The 22,070-nt window shown below is 46.9% G+C and overlaps 1 protein-coding gene across 1 annotated transcript; it reads right to left on the bottom strand.

Annotated features, from left to right (window-relative positions):
• Positions 1 to 534: 534 nt before the first annotated feature.
• Positions 535 to 11,750, bottom strand: LDHA (lactate dehydrogenase A). Its single transcript, XM_008686924.2, has 8 exons — positions 11,595 to 11,750; positions 9,430 to 9,579; positions 7,160 to 7,277; positions 6,089 to 6,262; positions 5,466 to 5,639; positions 3,925 to 4,042; positions 1,813 to 1,936; positions 535 to 1,256 (listed from the first exon to the last, which is right to left on the bottom strand). The coding sequence occupies exons 2-8, from the start codon at positions 9,553 to 9,555 to the stop codon at positions 1,092 to 1,094; spliced, it is 999 nt and encodes a 332-aa protein (XP_008685146.2). The 5' UTR covers positions 9,556 to 9,579; positions 11,595 to 11,750; the 3' UTR covers positions 535 to 1,091.
• Positions 11,751 to 22,070: the final 10,320 nt, after the last annotated feature.

Raw genomic sequence — 22,070 nt, 5'->3', positions numbered from 1 at the left:
GTTTCGATCCCAGAGTCCCAGGATCCAGGCCTGTATCAGGCTCCTTACTCAGCAGGAAATCTGCTTCTCCCCTCTGCTTGCCACTCCCCTTGCTTGAGCTCTCTTTCTCTGACAAGTAAAATCTTTAAAAAAGAATTTTTTTTTAATCTGTGTTTCACTATAGTGACCAAGTACCACTGCGTATGTTGTTAGCAAATGATATGTTTACATTCATGTATAGAATGTCATCTACAGAACTTGTAGGGTACCAATTATTATTAGCACTATTATCAAGTTATCTCATAGTAACTTGGGCTTGGTATGCTAAAATGATTGATTATAATGGAAATGGTACCGAAACAACCTAATCCATCTAGTCACATCCTTAATATATTAGGTCACATTACAGTCTCATCATTTAGTAAACAGTATACCTTAAAAAAATCATTGCAGTGTTGCCTAAGAATACCCCAACGGGTCCCAATAATGTAATGAGTAAGTAGCAGCTTTACTTAATAAATTCAGAGTCATTGTCCAAAAAAAAAAAAAAAAAAGTCACTGTTCAAAATTTATTTGGTATTTTAGTTGGTATGACACTGAGATAGTTGGTTGCATTGTCTCTTTACATTATATAGCAATGTACACTATATTCGGACATATATGGTACACAAAATAAGACCATTTAGAACAGTTATGCACAATACATGCAATATTGAATTTATACACTGGATCCCAGAATGTGACTGACTGAAGAAGATGAACGAGGCATGTTGGCTGTTGGGTGAAGGAACCAGAAGTTATAGAACACAGAGTAAATACACATCTGGTTTGCAGAGCCCCTGCAGCATATGCGATGTTGGCAGTGGTGCCCCGGAGATGGTGGAGCTCATGTCCGTTAACCAACTCAGGACTAGAGAGACAGATACCATCCGGGATCAGGATACTGCTGCAGGGTTTGGTGGACCATTCCTACTTAGAACTTTAGGAAACTGCTTTTTTCTTAGGCCATTTTAGTATTACTTGTGTAACAGATAGATAATAAGGACAATAGACACAACCTCCAACTAAAACCCTGTTGTCGTCTAGACAGTGAAGTGGTTCATTAGAAAACTTTAAAACTGCAGCTCCTTTTGGATCCCCCAAAGCGTATCTGCACTCTTCTTCAAACGGGCCTCTTCCTCGGGAGTCAGAGTCACCTTCACGACATCTGAAATTCCATTCTGTCCCAAGATGCAAGGAACGCTAAGGAAGACATCATCTTTTATTCCATAGAGACCCTGAAGGCAAAAATGGAAAGTATTTTATGTTTTGAGTATGCATTCTGGGGTCTCCCAAGACGTTCATTCTTTACAATTACGAAGCTTATTTACTACAACTTGAGAAGTAGGAATTCCTTTCCACATTTTCAGTTGGGATGTTATGAACAGTGCAAGTCATCAAAATACCAGCAAGATTTCTATTCTAAAAGAAAATCTAAATTATTGCCATTACCCATTCTACTGTTAAATTTTTATTGATAACATCTCAGCAACTCTACCTTGAGTGATTTCTTTCTTCCTCCAAAGAAAAAAATTTTCTTTTATGGTCTTCCACCCACCTCGACTTACCATCAGTAAGTTATCCAGTATCTATGTGGTGAACATAGTACTAGTAGACATTACTCCCAAAGCTCAACCATTTCTCTCCAAAAAACAAAGTTAGGAGTGCATTAACTTATGCCACTTAAGTCAATGACTGAGGACTAACCTAACTGCTTTCACAGAAGAATCTTTTTTTAAAAACTAAGAAATAACCACATTCATTCAAATACAGTGTATCACTACACAGACCTACCTTAATCATGGTGGAAATTGGATGCACCCGCCTAAGATTCTTCATTATACTTTCTGCCAAATCTGCCACAGACAGTCCAATGGCCCAGGAAGTGTAGCCTTTCAGTTTGATCACCTCATAGGCACTGTAGGGAAGGGAAGGACAGGGAAAGGTAGGAAAAAGTAGGGTAAGAGAAAACAAAGAACAACGTAGCGTTCATTGAACACATGCTTTACAGCAAATAATGCCATAAAGTTACATTACAGATCTGAGTACTGCTTGCCACGTATACTAAGATATTATGTATAGGGATGGTCACAACAGTACTGTTAGTAAGAGCAAAAACCCTGGCAATAAGCCCAAAGCTCTCCGACAGCGGAATGGATAAACTGTGGTACATACAGTGAACATACTCAATACCGTGGAATATTACAAAACTGTCAAAACAAGTAACTATATCTACATGCAACAACATAAAGGATTCTTTAAGATGTAATACTGAATTTTAGGGGCGCCTGGGTGGCACAGCGGTTAAGCATCTGCCTTCGGCTCAGGGCGTGATCCCGGCGTTATGGGATCGAGCCCCACATCAGGCTCCTCCGCTATGAGCCTGCTTCTTCCTCTCCCACTCCCCCTGCTTGTGTTCCCTCTCTCGCTGGCTGTCTCTATCTCTGTCAAATAAATAAATAAAATCTTTTTAAAAAATTAAAAAATAATAAAAAAAAGATGTAATACTGAATTTTAAAAAATAGCTCCAAGATTACATATAGTATGTTTGACTCAAGATTATTTCAAGCAAGGGATGGGTGGTACGACAGAAAGATGAGTGGGAGAAGGAGCTCAGAACTCATTCATATCCAAGTACCAGCAGACTGGTGATTCTAACCCAAAAAACACTACACTTGGTTGACAGTTATTGTCAATGGTTCTTGGGTAGGGTGGTGGGTTCACAGGTTTTTGTAAGAGGCCCTTGCCTAAATCAATCATGATTAATTCTAGACATGAGGTCCACACATGGTTTATAATAAGTAAAATGGGACCCCTGGGTGGCCAGCCGGTTAAGCGTCTGCCTTCAGCTCAGGTCATAATCCCAGGGTCCTGGGATCAAGTCCCATATCTGGCTCTTTGCTAAGTGGGGAGCCTGCTTCTCCCTCTGCCTGCTGCTCCCCCTGATAAATAAATAAAATCTTAAAAAAAAAAAAGATAGTAAGTAAATAATGCTACCCAACTGCAAACTTCCCAATTTAAACAATTTCCAACAGTTAATATTTACATTTTTAGTACAATTATAAATCTAGACATCGTTTGAAACTTTATAATCATCTGAATGAACAAGTTAGCTGTTTCTATTCAAAAAGCCTATAACAGGAAATTGGATTTAAAAATTCTTGGGGCGCCTGGGTGGCTCAGCTGGTTAAGAATCTGACTCTGGGTTTCGGCTCAGATCATGATCCCTGGGTCGTGGGATTGGCCCTGAGTCAAGCTGCATGCTCAGCATGGAGTCTGCTTGAGATTCTCTCCTTCTGCCCTTCCCCTGCACGCACGCACATGCTCTCTCTTCAGTAAATCTTTTCTTAAAAAATAAATAAAAATTCTTATTTCTGTGGCACCTGGCTGGCTCAGTCTATACAGAATGTGACTCTTGATCTTGGGGTCGTGAGTTCAAGTCCACATTGGGGTGTAAAGATTACTTAAATAAATAAAACTCTAAAAAAATAAATAAATAAAAATTCTTATTTCTAACTGAATGAACCATATATGCTACTGAAGACTGAATCTGAAATAAGACTTATAAGCACTACGAGATTCACCATCCTGTAGAGAAATATAACAAAAAAAACCTGTTGCATTAGTAATTTTTAGTATCTTTACTTCTGTATTATAGTTATGTTCTTCAACAAACTTCAGAAAAAAGCTTATTTTTTACTTATTTTTTTATTTTTAAGTCCCTACACCCAGTGCGGGACTCAAACTCACAAGTCTGAGATCAAGAGTCGCATGCTCCCACAACTGAACCAGCCAGCCAGGCGTCCCTAGAAAAATGTCTTCCATCAAGTACTCAAATGCTATTAAACTTTCAAACGTTAAAATAAGTTTTAATCTTCTGTATTGCCAAGTTATGGGATCTGTTACCTGTCAACCACCTGTTTGTGAACCTGTTTCCACTGCTCCTTATCTGCATCAGTGCCTAAGTCGGGGTGCAGATTCTTCAGAGACACACCAGCAACGTTCACTCCACTCCATACAGGCACTGAAAGAAACAGTACAGAATACATTCCTTTCCACATGCCATCCAGCAGACCATAACAGCACTCTAATCGGTCTTAAGGGTCAACCCACTCTAAGTCAACATACTCCTTGCTTGCTGACTTAAGACCCCTTGATCTGTAACAGAACTAAGTCACTTTCTTTGAGATTTGCAGACCACTGGCCTTGGGGAATAAAGAACCAGATCTTTCCGAGGCCACAGAGGCCAGCAAGTCTGTTTGAAGCCACCTCACCTTTCTGATTAGGCCAGCGATCTTTCAGCAAAATGTTTTCCTTTTTTGAGGTCACACAAATGACTTTACTGACCTCCCTTTGAGTATCTGTAGACCTTGCCCTCCTTTGCAGTAAGAACAGAGGACTCTTGCACAACTCCTTGGTACCAAGGAACCATCTCTGGGTACCAAGGAACCAGATCTTCTTGCACAACCCCCACACGGCATCGAGGAACCAGACCTTCTTGCACAACCCCCACAGGGCATCAAGGAACCAGACCTTCTTGCACAACCTCCGAGCACTGAGATAACTCTGTAACTGGCATCATCAAATCTGCATGTAATCAAGAAATGTCACAGACCACTACGTTCCCTTAACTGATTAAACCCCTTCAAATATCTCTGGGCCAGGCAGAAACCTGAGTTGGGCTTCTGGACAAGAGTCTGCCTTCTCCCCCAGGTTGCCAGCCTCCTGAATAAAGCACATACTCCTTTCCAGTCAAAACTCACATCCTGAGCACTGGCCTTTTGAGCAATGGGGGGCCAAACTTGGGTTTTGGTAACAAGACTAGTCATTCTGACCCATTTTTCTAATTTCTTATCTGGGGAGGATTATCTGCTTTTGGAAGATGGTCAAGACAACCAACACCCTTACTCTTAAATTTTCATTGATTTATTTAAACTAAGAATTTTCACCATATTCTAACCTGTTTTCCTAATCTATTGGTTATGTTTAATCCATACATACTTGAAATACAAAGATAGTGTGAGATCCTAAGGGGAATTTTCTTGGCATAAGTAATTGAGAACTCTGCACAAATTATAACATCTTTCAACTGTGACAGAATTTCCCATTTGCTTCATTTGGATTGGCTGACCTTTTCAGAGCCACACAGTTCAAGTCAAGCATAGACAGCTGTGATATCAAATGACTGAGGTCATCCTAAGAACTATCCTCTTATTTTAGTATGTCCAGTGTAAGGGGTAAAAGAAATTTCATTCCCCAGCCCCCATGCCATAAAATGTTACATAAAAGTTAAAATTTTAACAATTCTTAACATATAGCAAAAGACAGATTTCTAGAACCCATCCTACTCCAATGAATGGGTATCTGATTTCAGCTCTGGTTTAATAATGAAACTTCTTTCAATATTTTACACCATCTTTTTGAAAACAGAGAAAAGTTATGCTTACCACTGGAGTCTCCATGCTCCCCAAGGACCCACCCGTGACAGCTTAATGGGTGAACTCCCAGCCTTTCCCCCATTAGGTAACGGAACCGGGCTGAATCCAGATTGCAACCACTTCCAATAACACGGTTTTTGGGAAAGCCACTTATCTTCCAAGCCACATAGGTCAAGATATCCACTAGGAAGAAAACATTTAGGCAAAGATACTAGGTCAATTATTAGATAATGTTTAGCTAGTCAAGATACATGGCTCTATATGAATCTTGATAGTGATTATGACCAATCAATATTTTTGTTAAATTTTTAAGTCTCTATGCATAATAAAGCAAATTCGTTAAGTACTCAAGAAGTGTAGTTTAATGAAAATAAATGGTGCAGCAAGAACACCTTATTCATAACTTTATTCCTTAATCAAGATCTTCTTGGGCAAACTGATTTTTAAGTTCTAACTACATTCAGGGGCAGTGTATCCCCCTTAGTATTTTAAACTTAACTATTTTAGTAAATCCATTCACAAGAGGAAAACGAAAATATGAAAAATAAATGTGTACAATATGTGTATACAAAATATGACATATACCATCTGTTTTACTTGAGCTCATCTACTTGTGCAATTCGAGGTCTCACCTGGATTGGAAACAACAAGCAACTTGCAGTTTGGGCTGTATTTTACGATATTAGGAATGATGAACTTAAAGATGTTCACATTACGTTGGACCAAATTAAGACGACTTTCTCCCTCTTGCTGACGTGCCCCAGCTGTGATAATAACCAGCTTGGAGTTTGCTGTCACATTATAGTCTAGACAAAAGGGAACAAAAAAAAAGATTAAGGCCTTTCGAGAACTCTACTACCTAGCCGGCAACAATGTGTCCCAAACTTTTTTTATGCAGTTTTATCAGTTTTGGTACCTCCCCTACTTCCTTTCACACACAGGTGGGTACAGATAAATATGCCCCCACCCCACCCCCAACTCCTCCTTTAGTTTTTGGCCACTTAACATGGAGGAAGAGTACATCAACACCTCCCTCGTAGTCTGGTTTTAGACTGGGACTGTATATAATGACAGCTGGGAAGAGATGGAAAGGATCAAATGAGATATTATCCCAATATCTGAGCTCATGCTCACACGTTTCCATATTCCTATTTCTACTTAACTACTTCATTGTGATCATAACAGCCCAGAGACAGGCTGATTTTTAAGCAAAGGCAACTTTACACTTACCAAGCATGTCTTGCTGCTAGATAACCGATGGCACAGGATGGTTAACCCCAGCCCACAGGTCAATGGTTTTCAAGTGTCAAAAGAAACACCATTTGTACACATGTCCAGGGTTCCTGACTAGGGCTCTTAAGTGTGAAAGGCCCAAGAATATCCGAACAGGCTCATTTACCCTATTCTCAACCTTGTGTTAGTGTGTGAAAGGAAGTAGGGGAAGTAAGTATATTAAATTTAAATAGTAGAAGCAAGTTTTACTAATTACATTCTAACTCAGTGCTCTCCATGTTATGGACATACTGGATCTCCATTTAAAACCATTTACTAGAAATTGAAACTTGGATATAAACAGGTTACCAATGCAAAATTGTTCAAAGGCTCTCTGATCCTGTATAAGAACTAAATCTTTGAAGAGGCAGGATTTCGAGCCTGATAAGAATTAAGTCTAGCATAGACCACAATATAAACTTGAAGTCAACCTTTGCCAGAGACAATTTTTGGTGTTCTAAGGAAAAGGCTGCCGTGCTGGAGATCCATCATCTCTCCCTTCAGTTTGTCTTCCATGACATCAACAAGAGCAAGTTCATCTGCCAAGTCCTAAAAGATACAAAATGTTTAGTCAAATGGAAAATTGCTACTTTCAAGTTTTAGAAAGGTATGCAGAATTTCTGTATTTCTAGCATAGAAAAGTTCTGCTACCTTATTAGTATCGGGACATACCTCCAAGTAGAGGCAGGCCCCCACTTAAAAACTGACTCACAGATGACCCCTGCATAGGAAGAAGTATTGATCTTCTCTCCCCACTAGAGCAACCTTTGCAAGAGCTCCACCATGCCACTGTATGGAAGCAGAACACCAGATTGACAATGGGTAGAATATCCAATTACATGAAACTGCTCTATTTATACTCTCGAATTCAGTTTTACACAGTGATTTTAGGTCATTATTCACTACATAAGTGATTCTGACTGGTATTAAGACTTGGAAGTTAGGGGCGCCTGGGTGGCGCAGTCGTTAAGCGTCTGCCTTCGGCTCAGGGCGTGATCCCAGCGTTCTGGGATCGAGCCCCCCATCAGGCTCCTTCGCTAGGAGCCTGCTTCTTCCTCTCCCACTCCCCCTGCTTGTGTTCCCTCTCTCACTGGCTGTCTCTATCTCTGTTAAATAAATAAATAAAATCTTTAAAAAAAAAAGAAAAAGACTTGGAAGTTAAAAAAGTGATATTCTGGCTCATTCTTTGTATGTTTTCCATATATTAGCCAACACTAACAGTGTTACACGAAGGTTGATCTGTGCATTGCAAAGTAACATTGGTGAAAAAATACCCTTTCAATTTAACCTGCGAACGTTCACAGGTGCATCTCAGACCAGGAGCACCAACAACAGCTTTACTACATATGGGATGTGAACTGTCATAACCAAGTTATACTAGCTGAGGTACAGAGCTACCCCACCCCCCAGTTATCTATAATATAATAACCTGGCAGTTACTCTTACTCACACCTGAGTTAGAGAGCAGCACAGGAAAAAACCACAAGTCATTCACAGGTGTGAGAAAAACAGATGGCATCAATTTCTGATCCAGTGGGAAAGCAGTAAGAATTGGTATAGGCATGCCCTTGTTTTTAGAAGTCTGCATTATGCCAATTCACTTTTACGCAAGACCTTACATTAGTACCAGTTTTCACTAACTGAAAGAAATCCAAAGAGGATTTTTGATTTTATGAAAAAAGGCAAAAAGCAAAAATAGCATTCAGTGTTTATTCTGCAGTGAGCCCTCAGAGAAGGAGCATACATCCTCGGTACCACCAAGCTCCTTCCCCAGGGAACTTTACTCAGCATTTCATTACCAAGCTGCAATAGCTTTGAATTGTGTAAGCATCTGTACTTTATCTCTGTTTTGTACATCTGTTAGTAAGATGTGTCCTAAGGTATCAGAAAAGCCTTGAGTCTGGGAATACTCAAAAACTTTCCATATAAATTAATGGTAACTGTCTTTTCACTTTACACCATTCTGGAGTCAGAAAGGTTTCATAGGAATGCTCTCCTTTAGGATAGTGGGGGAAACCTTTACACTATGTGGCCCTTCCTAAGAACACATCTAAAGCAACGTGTATCGTTACCCAACCTCTACATAGCTCATATCTGCCTTCAGTTCCTTATTTCAATCCTTTCCTGTTCAAAACCCAGTATTAATCCTTTCACTCCCTTATTAGGGATTCCGTAGCTAAATTTAAAACATTTCATCGTAAGCTGCCTCAATTTTTTTTTTTATACAAACCAGGCTTGACAACTGTAAAACGTGTTCATTCACAAATTCTCTAACTAAATTTTAGCTCCATAATTGGTACGAAAATGACTATTCAAGGTGGGGATTTTTGTGGGAGAAAGACTTAAGAGTTCCCACATCTAGTGTGATTTTAATTTTGCCCAATGTATGTTACGATTTTCAATTCAAAAAAATTACTTCAAAATAACTTTAGCCTGTTTAAGGGCATGGACTCTTCTTTTTCATTTGTAGGCAATTCACGCATGTGAATCCGGCACAGTGAATTTAAGGAACTGCGTCACCTGCCTAACAACTTTTTCTTTTTAATTCAGATACCCTTCTGGTATGGCATCACATTTCTAAAGTTTGTTCCGTAAATAGTTCTTTGAGTGCATGAACCTGTGTATTTGTATATACAATGTGATAATATTCTTGGAGGAGTGGGGGGATGGGTGGCTTCCAGAGAGATGGGCTCTCACTTACCTTCATTAAGATACTGATGGCACAAGCCATGCCAACAGCACCAACCCCAACAACTGTAATCTTATTCTGGGGGGTATGTTCTTCCTTAAGAAGATTCTGAATCAGCTGATCTTTGAGAGTTGCCATTTTGGACTTAGAACCAAAAGGAATCTATAGGGGGAAAAACACGCACAGTCACCGCATCTTCTTTAAATTAACGCTATTAACCAAAAGCTGTCCCAAAAGGGCTTATTTTACTTCTTTTGGGGTAGTTGCCACTAAAAAGGGGGGGGGGGCCTAAAGATGGCCAAAGGAATGTTCAAAAACCTAATGCCAGGGTCTGGTCTGTCTAGGATCTTGGTGTAAAGGATCTCACCTTGGCGTGGAAAAATAATATTGACGTTTGGGTGTAAGTGTAGCTTCCTGAGGACTCACTCATCTTGATTTATTAACCCCAAGCGGGGCCGCCTTTCCTCACACAAAATCACTATGAGCTGCCTGCCCAGCTCTACTCCAGTCACCAGGGTTCCCGCAAAACCCTCAAGTAAGGATCAGAGGAACGTGCAAAAAGCTCCTCTAACTGCCTCCTGAAACGACCCAGTCGCCGTAGGACGCGCAAAAAGCTCGGCTCATGCGCACTCCCTCCTTCCTCCAGCCCCAGAAGAATGGGCGGAGACCAGACCAACAGCTCAGCAGGAGCTCATGGGGTTACCGCCCCTCCCCCACCCTACCCGCGCGAGGCCTGCGAGCATGCTCTTTTCCAAGCAGTGGGCGGGGACAAGAGTAAAGTACGGGCCTCGGCTTTCCAGAGTTGGGCACTGGCCCCGACGGCGGCGGCCACGGAAGCCCCGCCCATGAGCGGAAATGATTGGGAATTATCGGGCTCTTAGGGTCGCACTGAGCGAGCCCCGAGGCGGACTTTAGACCTAACTAGTAGTGCCCCAGCTGGCTGCCTCCCTGGCCTCCAGCGGGGCCACAGCCAGACGTTAAATCGCAAATACTTGGTTGCTGTTACCCAACAGGGAGGGAGGCGCCTCGTGTGGCTTCTGCCGCGATTCATGTTGCAACGGCATGAGGCCCGGTAGGAGGAAATTTGTCAGTACAGGAAGTGCAAAAAATAGCTGCAGAGGCCTGGAGCCCTAAAGTTAATAGATACTTGGTGGAATCCTCCATTTCCAGAGTCGGGGAGGAGGCCTTTGCTCTCCTAATCCAACCCTGCACTGCATTCACTGGAAAGATTATCACAGGTTGCATCCCAAAGCGCCACGTCTAGTCTTGATTTCCAAAAGAGCAAAAATATCCGAGAGGACTTCCAGGCAGGCAGCCCAGAGTCACCAAGCTGGAATCGGATCTCTCCTTACAAATCACTGCTATTTCTAGACCTGGCTTCATCAAAACCTAAGCCCTGGGCTCCAGCGCTCCCTTCAATGTGGGGACACGGGTGAGGGAGGAGCCCTGCAGAAAGAGGGTCTACTCCCCAACTCTGCCACCCACTCTGTGACCTCAGAGTTGCCCTAACCCGCTCCCAGCTTTAGGTTCCCCCATTTCTCAAAAGGAATTGGATGGTACCAGATCTCCTACTCTCAAAATACCATCCAAGATGCAGGAGGGCTGAGACTCTCTCCCTGCTTAATCTTTGCATGCATCGTGCTTAGCGTAGCACCCGGTACCTCAGCAGCCGCTTAGTAAGTGTAATTTGCGCAAAGAACGCCCTATAATCAGCAGACAGCAGCCACTCCATGGAGTCTACCTCTCGAGAGTCCCAGGGTTAAAAACCGACCCGAGCAGCGCCCCCCGGCTTTCAGACCTCCTCCCTGTCTCCCCCATCCCCGACTGCTGAGGCTTTTGCGGCTCCGTAGGTTTTGGAAACCGGACTTCGAGTTCTGCGCAGTTTGCCTATTTTAAGCCCGGAGCTACGCCCCACCCTTCAAATCAGTCATATCCTTGTCTTTATGCATCCACCTGGGCTTTCGACCACAGGACAGCTGCGGCCACCTCGGTTCCCCAGCCCGACCAGAGGCCGCGGTGCGCGCTTAGAGCAAAAGCAGAGTGCGGCGTGCGCCCCAACCCAGGTCTGCGGACTCTGCCTCCACCCCGCCAACCCCACGCCCCGGAAGCGGAGACCCCCTTCGCGAGCAGCTCCTCTCCTGACCCTCCAGCTCAGCGTGCTTGGGGCCCGACCATACCGGGAGTGCACGTCGGGCGGGCGGGCGTCAGCGGCACGCGAGGTTGGATCCGGACTTGGCGGCAGCACCTCCGACACTCGGAGCTGAGCGCGGGAGGGGCCTTAAATGGAACCGCGAGGCTGACGTCAGGGGGGAGCCGGGCGGACGTGCGGGAACCCACGTGTAGGTCGGGCTAGGGGCGGGCTCCGAGCCGGGCGGGGCAGTGGAGCAGCTTAGGCGGCGCGCGCAGCGGGACCGCCGACCTGCCGAATGAGCCACGTGCGTCGGGAGATGTCAGCGGCTGCTACAGCCACGCTACCTCCGGCCACAAAAGCCCAGGCCAATAAAGCCGACCCTCAGGAAAGCCTTCTTTGGAATCTTCACCGCTGTTTCCCATTGCACAGAACACTTTCTGGCACGCAGGCGCTCAACAGTTTGTTGGAAAGGAAGCAATGCCTACCACAGCATCATTCTGACCTTACCCAGGTCTAATGACCTCCAAAACTTGCTGCGTTCCCCGACCTGCTGCTAAACCTTCCAAGTCCCCAACTCATAGCGAGGCCTCAGCTCTAGCCTTCGTTGGTGCTGGTTCCTTTGCCTGGCCCGCCTTCCTTCTCTGTATCTTCTTTAAACCTTACCCATCATCTGGTTACACACGCGCGCGCGCGCACACACACACACACACACACACACACACACACACACACAGTTGGTATCTCCCTCGCCTCTGCGGAGCTGTGTCTCCCTTAGTAATGTGTGTCACCCTGCTCGCCTACCTGATAGTGAACCTCTCAAGGCCATGGATCAGTCTACTTCCTCTGCACCTGGGACCAACTTAGAGTCCAATTCTGAGAAAGATCCATAATTCTGGGTTTCTTAGTTTTGAAGGGAACACGCCAACCTCAGTTCCAGAAAAGCAGGGCATCTCTATAGCATGTCCTAACAGTTTTCTCATCACTCTAGGAGGCCCAGCCACCTAGGCTCTCACCTCAGACACACAGCTGGACCAGCTGAAGGCCAACCACAGATTCTCCATAGTTTCTCAGGGCAGGGCCGCTTGCAGTACCGCCTGTGGTTACTCGGTTTTTGCAACAATGTCCTCACTCAGGGCTGGGTGTCTGCCTGCTTATTAGATGTGACCACAGCTGCTGGCAGGAGGGCAGAGCTCAGAGAATAGAAGGTAGGCTGGGGAGACCGGTAAGAACTCTCACCAGGAGGACTCTGGAATGACCTCTGAAAGTGTTCTAGGCAGAAAGTTTTCAGCCCCCTAAATTAAGGCACCTAACAGCTCCCTTCAAGCATAGCTTCCTTCTTTGCAGACCAGGAACCTCTACTTAACCCTACAAATATGAATAAAACGAGTACCATTAAACAAGTACCAAATTTACCGAGCACCTCCTATGTGCCAGGCAGCAAGCTAGGGAATACTTACACTCATCTTCACGGTACTCTTTGGAGTAGGCATAATTATCCCCATTTTGCGGATAAGAAGCCAAGGCTCAGAGAGATTCATGACTTTGCCAAGGTCATACAACTAATAAATGATTTCAGCTGATTCTTTAGGACTGACTCCAAAGCCTATGGTTTTTTACTGTACAGGACGTTGCCCCATCTCCTCCCCTCACCCCCGACTCCACAAAAGTCAAATTATGGAGGGGGCCCAGCCAATCCTGCGCTCAGAAAGTGTCGTTTTCAGTGACAGATAGTAGATGTCGCTGGGTGTCCCTGCCTGTCTGCTGAGCTGAGACATCAATCCTCTCCTGCCCTCAAACTGGTACTTAAACCATCTGCACTCCTGCTTTGCAAGCCTTTAGACTTGGATCGGAGTTTACGCCACCTGCTGTCCTGGGTTTCCAGCTCACAGATGGCTAATCTTGGGACTTCTCAGCCTCCATAATTGTTTGAGCCAGTTCCTTATAATAAATCTCGTTATATCTCCTCTTGGTTCAGTTTCTCTGGAGAACCCTAATACAGTCCAAACAGAAGAATTTCTGTGCTACAGTCCAAGCAGAATGTGGGACCCGTGGGATGGGTCAGAAAACCACGGTTTCAGAGGGCAGAACAGACTTCTCCAATCTAGCCAACGGTTCTTCAAGGATGGCCCCTTTAAAAGGGAACATCTCACAAAAAGGTGGCTTGACCAGGGGACAGGCTGGCCTCAGAGAATGGGTGGTGCTTAGCAACCAATATAAGATTTTCTTAAAATGGATCTGGCCAAAGACTAGTGTCCACCCAAAATACAGTGCTGAGTCTTTCCTCCATTCAGTATTTGTTACACTCCTCCTCAAGAAAGTTCAATGGCTCCTCATTCGAGGGCCTCAAGAATAAAATCCAGGGGTGCCTGGGTGGCTCACTCGGTGGACTGTCTGCCTTCTGCTCAAGTGATCCTGGAGTCCTAGGATCAAGCCCCACATCAGGGCTCTCTGCACAGGGGGGAGCCTGCTTCTTCCTCCACCGCCCCCACCCCCCACTGCTCGTGATTTCTCTCCCTCTCTCTCTCTCTCTCAAATAAATAAATAAAATCTTTAAAAATAATAATAATAAACTCCAAATTCCTTGAAAGGCCCTCTAGGCCCTCTGGGATGCAGTGCCCACATCCCCTCTCTGGCCTTATCTCCTATTTTCCTGCATGCTTCCTACATGCCAGTCCTAACGCTCCCTACTGCCTTCCCCAGATATGCCATGCACTTCCACCCAGGCGGCTCCTTCAACCTGCATGCTCTCCACCTTGCCACCATCCTTGCCTTCCCCAAACCCCCAGACTCATAGCGCAAATGCTGTTGCCTGAGCTTTATATTAAACTAATTCTATTGCAGCTGCTTTCTTTTTCTCACTGGATTGTGAGCTCCTCATGGACGGAAGAAACTTTCCCCTTTATCTCCATACTCCCAGCACATATGTTTATCTGTTTTTTAAATATATTTTGATTAGATGACCCCTATGCAAAGGGCACAATGCTAGGTGCTGGGGATATAACAATGAATGAGACAAATGTGTAAGTCTTCAAAGACTATACCATTCAATGGGGGGGAGACCAACAGCATTCCTCCCTGTGGTTAAAGTGTAAGATAGAATATAACACTACCTCAAAAGAGATAGGAAAAAATTGCTCTAGCATTCAGAAGAGAGAAGGGTCCTTTGGTCAGGGGTATCAGAGAAGGCTTCCTGGGAGAGGCAGGCATCTGAGCTTAGCCTAGAGAGAGACTTCAACTGCTGAAGGTCAGATGTTAAGAAAGCAGAGAATGCAGGGTGAGCAAATGCATGGAGGCAGGAAATTCGAATTGTGTCTGGTGGAATCTTCAGCTTTAAATGCTGGGCTATGAATTTGGGTGTTTTTGTTGTTTTTTTTGGTGGTCAGCGGAAGTCATAGATGTTTTGGGAGAATGGGAGAGAGAGAGTGAAAACAAGGTAGTTGCAAGGTCATGGAAAGAGGTTCAGGGTGGGGCGACACACCTTGTTTTGTAATAATACACAAGAACGCAGAACATACACAGCTCCACCCACAACTGCACAGAACACTCGCTTTCCTGACACACCCCACACAGCCCCGCAGCCCCGCTTTCTTTCACCTTTTCCATGTTTGTAAAGCTGATGGCTTTCCTGAGTTGCAGAGCCCAAGATGCAGCCGGTTTCATCAGTCTCTGTCTGCGTCAGGCCAGGCCCTGCTGCATCCGGGCCAAAGCCGAGGCTCCTCTCTCTGGCAAGAGAGCAGCTGCCCAGGCCTGGAAGACTGCTTCTCATCAGCCCCCGACCCCATCCACCTCTCAGTTGATGGGACTGGAAGCCAAAGACTCCACCCTGATTCCTCAAGTTCTCCTGGGTGCCCCCTCTACTGGTACCCAGGTGCCTCTTCCCCACCCCTCTCCCTACCCCTCTTCCAGGCTGCTCTCATCGTCAGGTACTAGAAGCTGCCTCTGTTTCTCTTTTTGGCTTGGAGTGTTACTCCCTCCAGAGTTCATTCTTTACGGGATCATCTAACAGAATCCACCTCGGAAACTCTGAGTTCTTTTTTCTATAGACTGAATGTTTGTGGCCCCTCCCCTCCCCACGCCCCCCACTCCTGTGTTGAAACCTAATCCCTAATGCGATAGCATTGGGAGGTGGAGCCATCAGGAAATGATTAGATCATGAGGGTAGAGCCATCACGATCAGGTTTAGTGCCCTTAAAAAAGAGGGGCTTCCTTGCCCTTTCTATCATGTGAAGACACAGTGAAGAGACAGCTGTCTATGAACTCGGAAGTGGGCCCTCACCAGACACCTGCTGGAGCCTGGGTCTTGGACTTCTTAGACTCCAGAACTGTGAAAAATAATTTCCTGTTGTTTATAAGCCACCCAATCTGTGGTATTTTCCTACAGCAGCCTGAATGCACTAAAGCACCTTCCAGCCACTTCCCACCCAAGGAAAAGAAATGAGACCTGTGCCCTTTCTTCTCCATCTTATCCTAGCTGGGAGGGAGGCCTCGAGCTTTCTGTCACCAGAATATAAGTGGCTTCCAAACTGAGGGCCCCCCAAATCAGTGCTACAGAGGGAGTCCTGAGGCCTCTCCAAGGTAGACAATCCCCAGCGTATAAAGTGTCCCTTTATCTAATCACCGCAGGGGAGGACTGTGGGAAGCTGTGACAGCCTTTCCCTCTGACATCTTGGGTGGCAAAGACAGTGATAGGCATGGCTTAGCCAAAATGAGTGGTTAGCCTGGTGGAGAGGTGACACTGACCTGAGGGTCAGGAGACCTGGGTCTTGCCCCAGCTTGGTCATGGACCTCTGAGTGACATTGTGGCAGTCACATTCCTTCTGTAGCCTCAACATCCTTGACTAAACATAAGAGGATCTCTGCCAGTTCTAACACCTTCTGAGTTCATGAATCAAGCCTCCATGCATACCTTTATTTTTACGATGGCTCAGAACTCAGAGGCAAAACTGCCCTCCGTTTGGGGAAGTGAGTTGGGCTGCTCCTGGGGTGGAGGCCGACGTTCAAGGGGCCTGGCTGCACCCCCGGCAACAAGAATCCCATGCCTAGCATTCTCTTGTCCCCAATATTAGTTCCAAAACTGGGTCCAGAATTCCCAAGGCACTGGTTGGGTGTTGAATTTATTAATGAAAAGTCTCCCTGGGCTTTGAGACTAAATTACTGATAACAGGAACCCATCTCTCTTTGATTCTTTAAGGAATTCTTTAAACCTTTAAACCTTACCAAATGAGGAATTACATTCCAAGCCCTGGCTTAAAAGAGAAGGCTAATTTCCTGTAAAATTCCAAGAAGATCAAAGCAATTGTAACCGTGAATAAAGTCAGACAAGTCTATTTGTAATTTCCTGTGGGCAAGGAACGGAGGTCTTATTTGGGCAGCCGCTGACTGGCAGGGCACCCTCACTGAAATTTGGGTCTGTGGGCCCTGGGATTTTGTTTAAACGGCTATGACAGCTATTCATCTAGCTGTACCCCACAGCTATGACAGCTATTCATCTAGCTGTACCCCACTTAGGCTCCGCCTGTACTTTGAGCCTGTTCAGAGGACCCTGGCCTGAAAAGGCAGTCCCACCTCATATTTTGAGGGTACTAGAAGGGGTTCTGGCTCCCAAGGGAACAAGAGATTCTGTTAAGAGAAGCAAAGGACAGGGGCACCTGGGTGGCTCAGGCATTAAGCATCTGCCTTCGGCTCAGGGCATGATCCCGGCATTCTGGGATCGAGCCCCACATCAGGCTCCTCCGCTATGAGCCTGCTTCTTCCTCTCCCACTCCCCCTGTTTGTGTTCCCTCTCTCACTGGCTGTCTCTATCTCTGTCGAATGAATAAATAAAATCTTAAAAAAAAAAAAAAAGAGAGAAGCAAAGGAGAGCTTCCCAGGTACCCCAAGAAGGATCTCAGGCTGTGGTGGGTCTGGTGAAGACAAGAAGGCCTCCCCTGTAGCTAGATAAAGCTCACTGGGTCCCTCATTAGTGTGTTGCCTCTGGTGGCTGTCATCTCTAGTGCTCTTTTCACTTCAACCAGGAGAAGAAAGCAGAGCAGGAATTTTTTACCTCCATTTTACTGGTGAGACTGTGGAAACTTCAAAAAAATGGAATTGCCCCAGGCCACACAGCTGGAAAGCAGCCAGGTGGATGGCACACTCCCAGACTAGCTTTCCTTCCCCACTCTGCCCCTCTGTCTTTCCCTCGCTGCTCCACAGCCTGGAAAGCACTTAGCCAGCCCTCTGCTGCCGGGATCTCAAAGGGCAAATGTGACGGGGCTGCAGAAAGGTCCAGGCAGCTCATCTGTCCCAGGGCTGCTCCAGGGCCTTATCTAATCAGCCTCCCTCTCCCTGGCACTCCATTAGCTTGCACAGCGCGCGTGTGTGCAGGGCCAAACACTGCCCTTTGTACAAACACACTTGCCATGTCAGGCCCTGTCAGAGGACATTTCAACTTAGCTCATCCTCCAGTTTTAGCCACAGAAGGGATGAAAGCCTAGGGGAGGCCCTCCCAGCCTCGGCCCTTCTTTAGCCATTGAATCTGAGGGAGACCGGCCCCTCACGCCTGCCTCTGCGTTGCTTACACTGCAGGGCCTCTCAGCTATCTCCTCTGGCCCACAGGGCAAACATTCCCTGTGGGGCACGAGGGCTCGGTGAGGGGAAGTGAAGTGCTCTTGGCTCCCATAGTGTTTCGGGGGGGGGGGTGACTAAGGGTCTGGAACCTCCCAACTAGCCCAGTACTTTGTCACTGCACCAGACACTTGGTCTTCTCAACCAGCCTGGGCTCTATCCTGGCACTGTGGGTGGGGCTCTCACTCTCGTCTCCGAATCCTGGGGTTTTTCCACTGTATCAGAGCTTCTTCCAACAGACTTTGACTGAGGTTGGCAGCTTGGCAGTGAGGCCTCACTGTGCAGGAGGCCACACCCCAGCCATTAAAGCTACAGGACTGGCACGAGGCCACCGCAGCCTCAGCCTTCTCTCCAGGCCCCTTAGCAGCAGGCTTCTGATGTCACAGACCCTCCTGAGTCTCAGCCAGTTCTGAAGCAACCACATTTCTCCTCCTTCTCCATCAGCCACAGATGGGCACAGGCTGTGCCGGCATCTCCATGGTAACTGGGGGCCTCAGCTTCCTGCCTTGGGCAACAATCCAGAGACAGCACCCTTGGCAGAGCTCCTTTGTAGACGCCAGGAAGGCTGACTGTCGCCGCAGGCCCACCGCACCTCAGTGTCATCCCTGGGAACGGCCTAGGGAGGGAGTCAGGCTGGGCTGCCCTGGAAGACTTTAAACCCATCGGGTCTTTGAGAAAGGTCCTGAAATGGGGGCAGACTGGGAAGCCCACCCCCTTTCCCCCATGTGGAATCGATCCCCCAAGGCAAGGTAGTGGGGCTCTGGTGTTAAACCCTCTTCAGGGCAACGGGTGAAAGTTGAAAATTCCACCACATGTTGGTTGGCTTTAGACTTTGCTCTTCCTGGCGGAGGGGTTAGGGGCGGTGCAGGAGACAGAGTGCAATGGATTAGGCAATGATCCCAGTTCCTTGCCATCCCTCACCCCACAAAACAGCTCCTGGGGCAGTTGAGGTGCTGGCAGGCTCTCAACCAGGGAAGGGGGTCATTGATGAGGAGGCAAAGACTCCATTTTCCTGGTGAGACTGTGGGAAGCTCTATCCTGGTGAGAGTGAGAGGATGGGTAGACCTGCTCCCTTGTCAGCTCTCCTGATGGAGCAGGGGGAGGGGGGGCTGGCAGGGACGGAACTGGGGAGGTGTCTTCAGAGAGGTTCTGTTTCCAGGAGAAAAAGAAATCAGAATGCCAAGTGGGACTGCTTCTGGTGCCTCACGCTTCTCTTCTCAGCTCAGAGATAGGCACGTCTCTGCTTCCAAGGACAGCACTGCTGGGTTGCGGGGGAGCGGGCGGGGAAATCTGTCTGTAGGTATACAGTACCAGGCCAGTGTTCACAGCCTCCCCTGCTCCCCGGAGCACTCCTGTCTGCCCGAGGAGTTTGTCTTTGCACAACTTGTTCTTTGGGCTTTTGTGATGCAGAATCGAGAACCCCAGCTGGCCTAAGACTATATAGGATGGTAGAGGGGAGCCGGATTTTGGTCTACAGGCTGTTGATACACGTAATAAAGCAGCAGAGAAAACATCTAAGGGAATTGTGGAGGCAGCGGGTGCGAGTTTTAAAAAGATGTGCCCTAACTCTGGGGCTCGATGAAGGTGGGCCGCAGAGGAAGGCGGATTCTCACTTTGTGCTGCCGTGGTCCTCGCTGGGATCCCCACTCCCACTTTGCCCAAGGGCCAGCCAAGGATTTGAGCTATTTTGAAACTCCTTGTGACTGCCGAAGGGGGCTTCTCAGTGCCAGGAGGCGAAACCTCGTGGGTCCAGATTGTGAGAATTGCCAGAATGATCACTCCCATGTCTACTGAACATTTCCTATGTCCCTAGCTCTCCTACCGAACCCTTTAAGGGCATTCTCGAATTCAGTCCTCACGACTGCCCATCATTATCTCCGCTTTAGAAATAGGAACTGAGTCTTAGGGAGGTCACAGGGCTTCAGAGACCAGCCAGCCCAGAGGCACCGGGAGGCCCCCGCGTGGCGACCAGGAGCAGCTACTGTCCCGGACGAGAGCTCCTGTCAGCAGGCTCCCAAGGACATTGCTAGGCCTTCCTGAAGAGGACTCTCTCGGAGCGGCAGACTCTCAGGGACCTAACGAAGCAGAAAATGGATGAGGTTTACATGAGGCGTGGCTGCCCAGAGGCTGCTCCCTCGCCCAGGAGAGCAGCAGGAATGCACCGGGGGCAAAGTGACTATCTGGGGCAGCGCCCGCCAGCCCGTTTCGGTGCCATTTTGCCAAGACCTGAGGGTGGAGGGGGTGGGGAGCACAAAACCCAAGTGACCCCCTCGGAGGAGGAGGCCCTGTGTATCTTTCTGTCCCGGCCATACAGAACACAGACGTCTCGCTCCCGCCCCTGCCACACAGCGAGACGTTTTCTCATCTCCTCCACAACACGGAGGCACGGACAGCAGGGCCTCGATCTGCACGGAGGTCCTCTAGGCTGCATCAAACCCGGTACCCCTCAGAAGGACGGTCTCAGTGGGAACCTCTGGCTTGGGAGCCAGACAGACTTGGGTTCTGCTGCTTCTCTGCTGGGTTCTCTGCTTCTACTGCCCGTATGTTTCTGAGCAAGTCACTTAACCCTTGTGAGCTTTATGCAGCCGTGAGCCAGAAAAAAGTAACAGAAGCCATCTAATAGCTTTAATGCAAACAGAAGGACTTGCCACAGGGGAATTGCTCAAGAAGCCATTTCCTTATCTCAGGAAATGAGCTGAAGAGAGAGCTGGGTTTGTGGTCACTGTTCTGTCTCTCATTTATTTTGGACTGTAACTGGTTCACAGAATTATTCTTGGCCCGGCACCGAGGCCTAGGCTAACCTCGTCCTCAGGTGAGGGCTGCTCTAAGACCTGCATATAATGCCTGCCTTATCCAACTTTGTTTTGGTTGGGGTTTTTTTTGGGGGGGGTGGTGTTTGGGCTTTTTTTTTTTTTTAAAGAGGGACACCTTGGGGTGCCTGTGTGGCTCAGTTAAGCTTCTGCCTTTGGCTCAGGTCATGATCCCAGGATCCTGGGATCAAGCTCCACGTCTTTGGTGGTGGGGGGTGGGGGGGTTCCCTGCTCAGCAGGGGCTCAGAAGCTTCTCCTTCTCCCTCTGTCCCCATCCCTGCTCCTTCTCTCTCTCCTTGCTCACTTTCTCCCTCTCTTAAACAAATAAAACCTTAAAAAAAAAAAAAAGAGGAACACCTTATTACTTAGTGTTATAGTCAGTTATATATACTGGGCTGGGCTGGTCAGGGAGGGGCTACAAGTTTCCGTTTTTTATGGTGTCTCTAGTCTATGATAGAAAATGCATGGGTGTTCCTCGCCACCCTAAGCTGGCCATGCTGCCTGGCCATTGCCACACACAGGCCAGTTTCTGCCTCTTGCGTGGATTCAGAAAGGCAGCCTCTGCCTTCGAGGTCCTGGTTTTCCTCTGTTTTCTTTTTCTCACAGGTTGGAAAGACAGATAGCCATGCAGCATCCAGACAGCCACCAAGGGAGGCATGCGTCTCCAGGAGACAGGTTCTGCTCCGTGTCTTTCCCCGACTACGGCTCTTTGCTTTGGCCTCATACTACTCTGGGTTTGACTCCTGGCTCTGCCACTTATTGTGAGAACTTGGGCAAGTTACTTGATCTCATGGAGCCTCTGTAGAATGGGGATAATACCATTTTCATAGATTGTTGTGATGTTTAAATGTAAAACTCTGGGCATAATAAATGGTGCTCAAGGGACGCCTAAGTGGCTCAGTTGGTTAAGCGTCTGCATTTGGCTCAGGTCATGATCCTGGGGTTCTGGGATCGGGTCCCTCATTGGGCTACTTGCTCAGCGGGGAGCTTGCTTCTCCCTCTGCCTGTAGCTCCCCCTACTTGTGTGCTCTCACTTTCTCTCTCTGACAAATAAATAAAATCTTTAAAAATTAAAATAAGTAAAGACGTAAATAAATGGTGCTCAATAA

This window comes from Ursus maritimus, unplaced genomic scaffold (assembly GCF_017311325.1).
Source record: "Ursus maritimus isolate PB19 unplaced genomic scaffold, ASM1731132v1 scaffold_23, whole genome shotgun sequence".
Classification (NCBI taxonomy): domain Eukaryota; kingdom Metazoa; phylum Chordata; class Mammalia; order Carnivora; family Ursidae; genus Ursus; species Ursus maritimus.
Note: the sequence above shows the minus strand (reverse complement) of the source record. Positions and strands in the feature narration are given on the sequence as shown.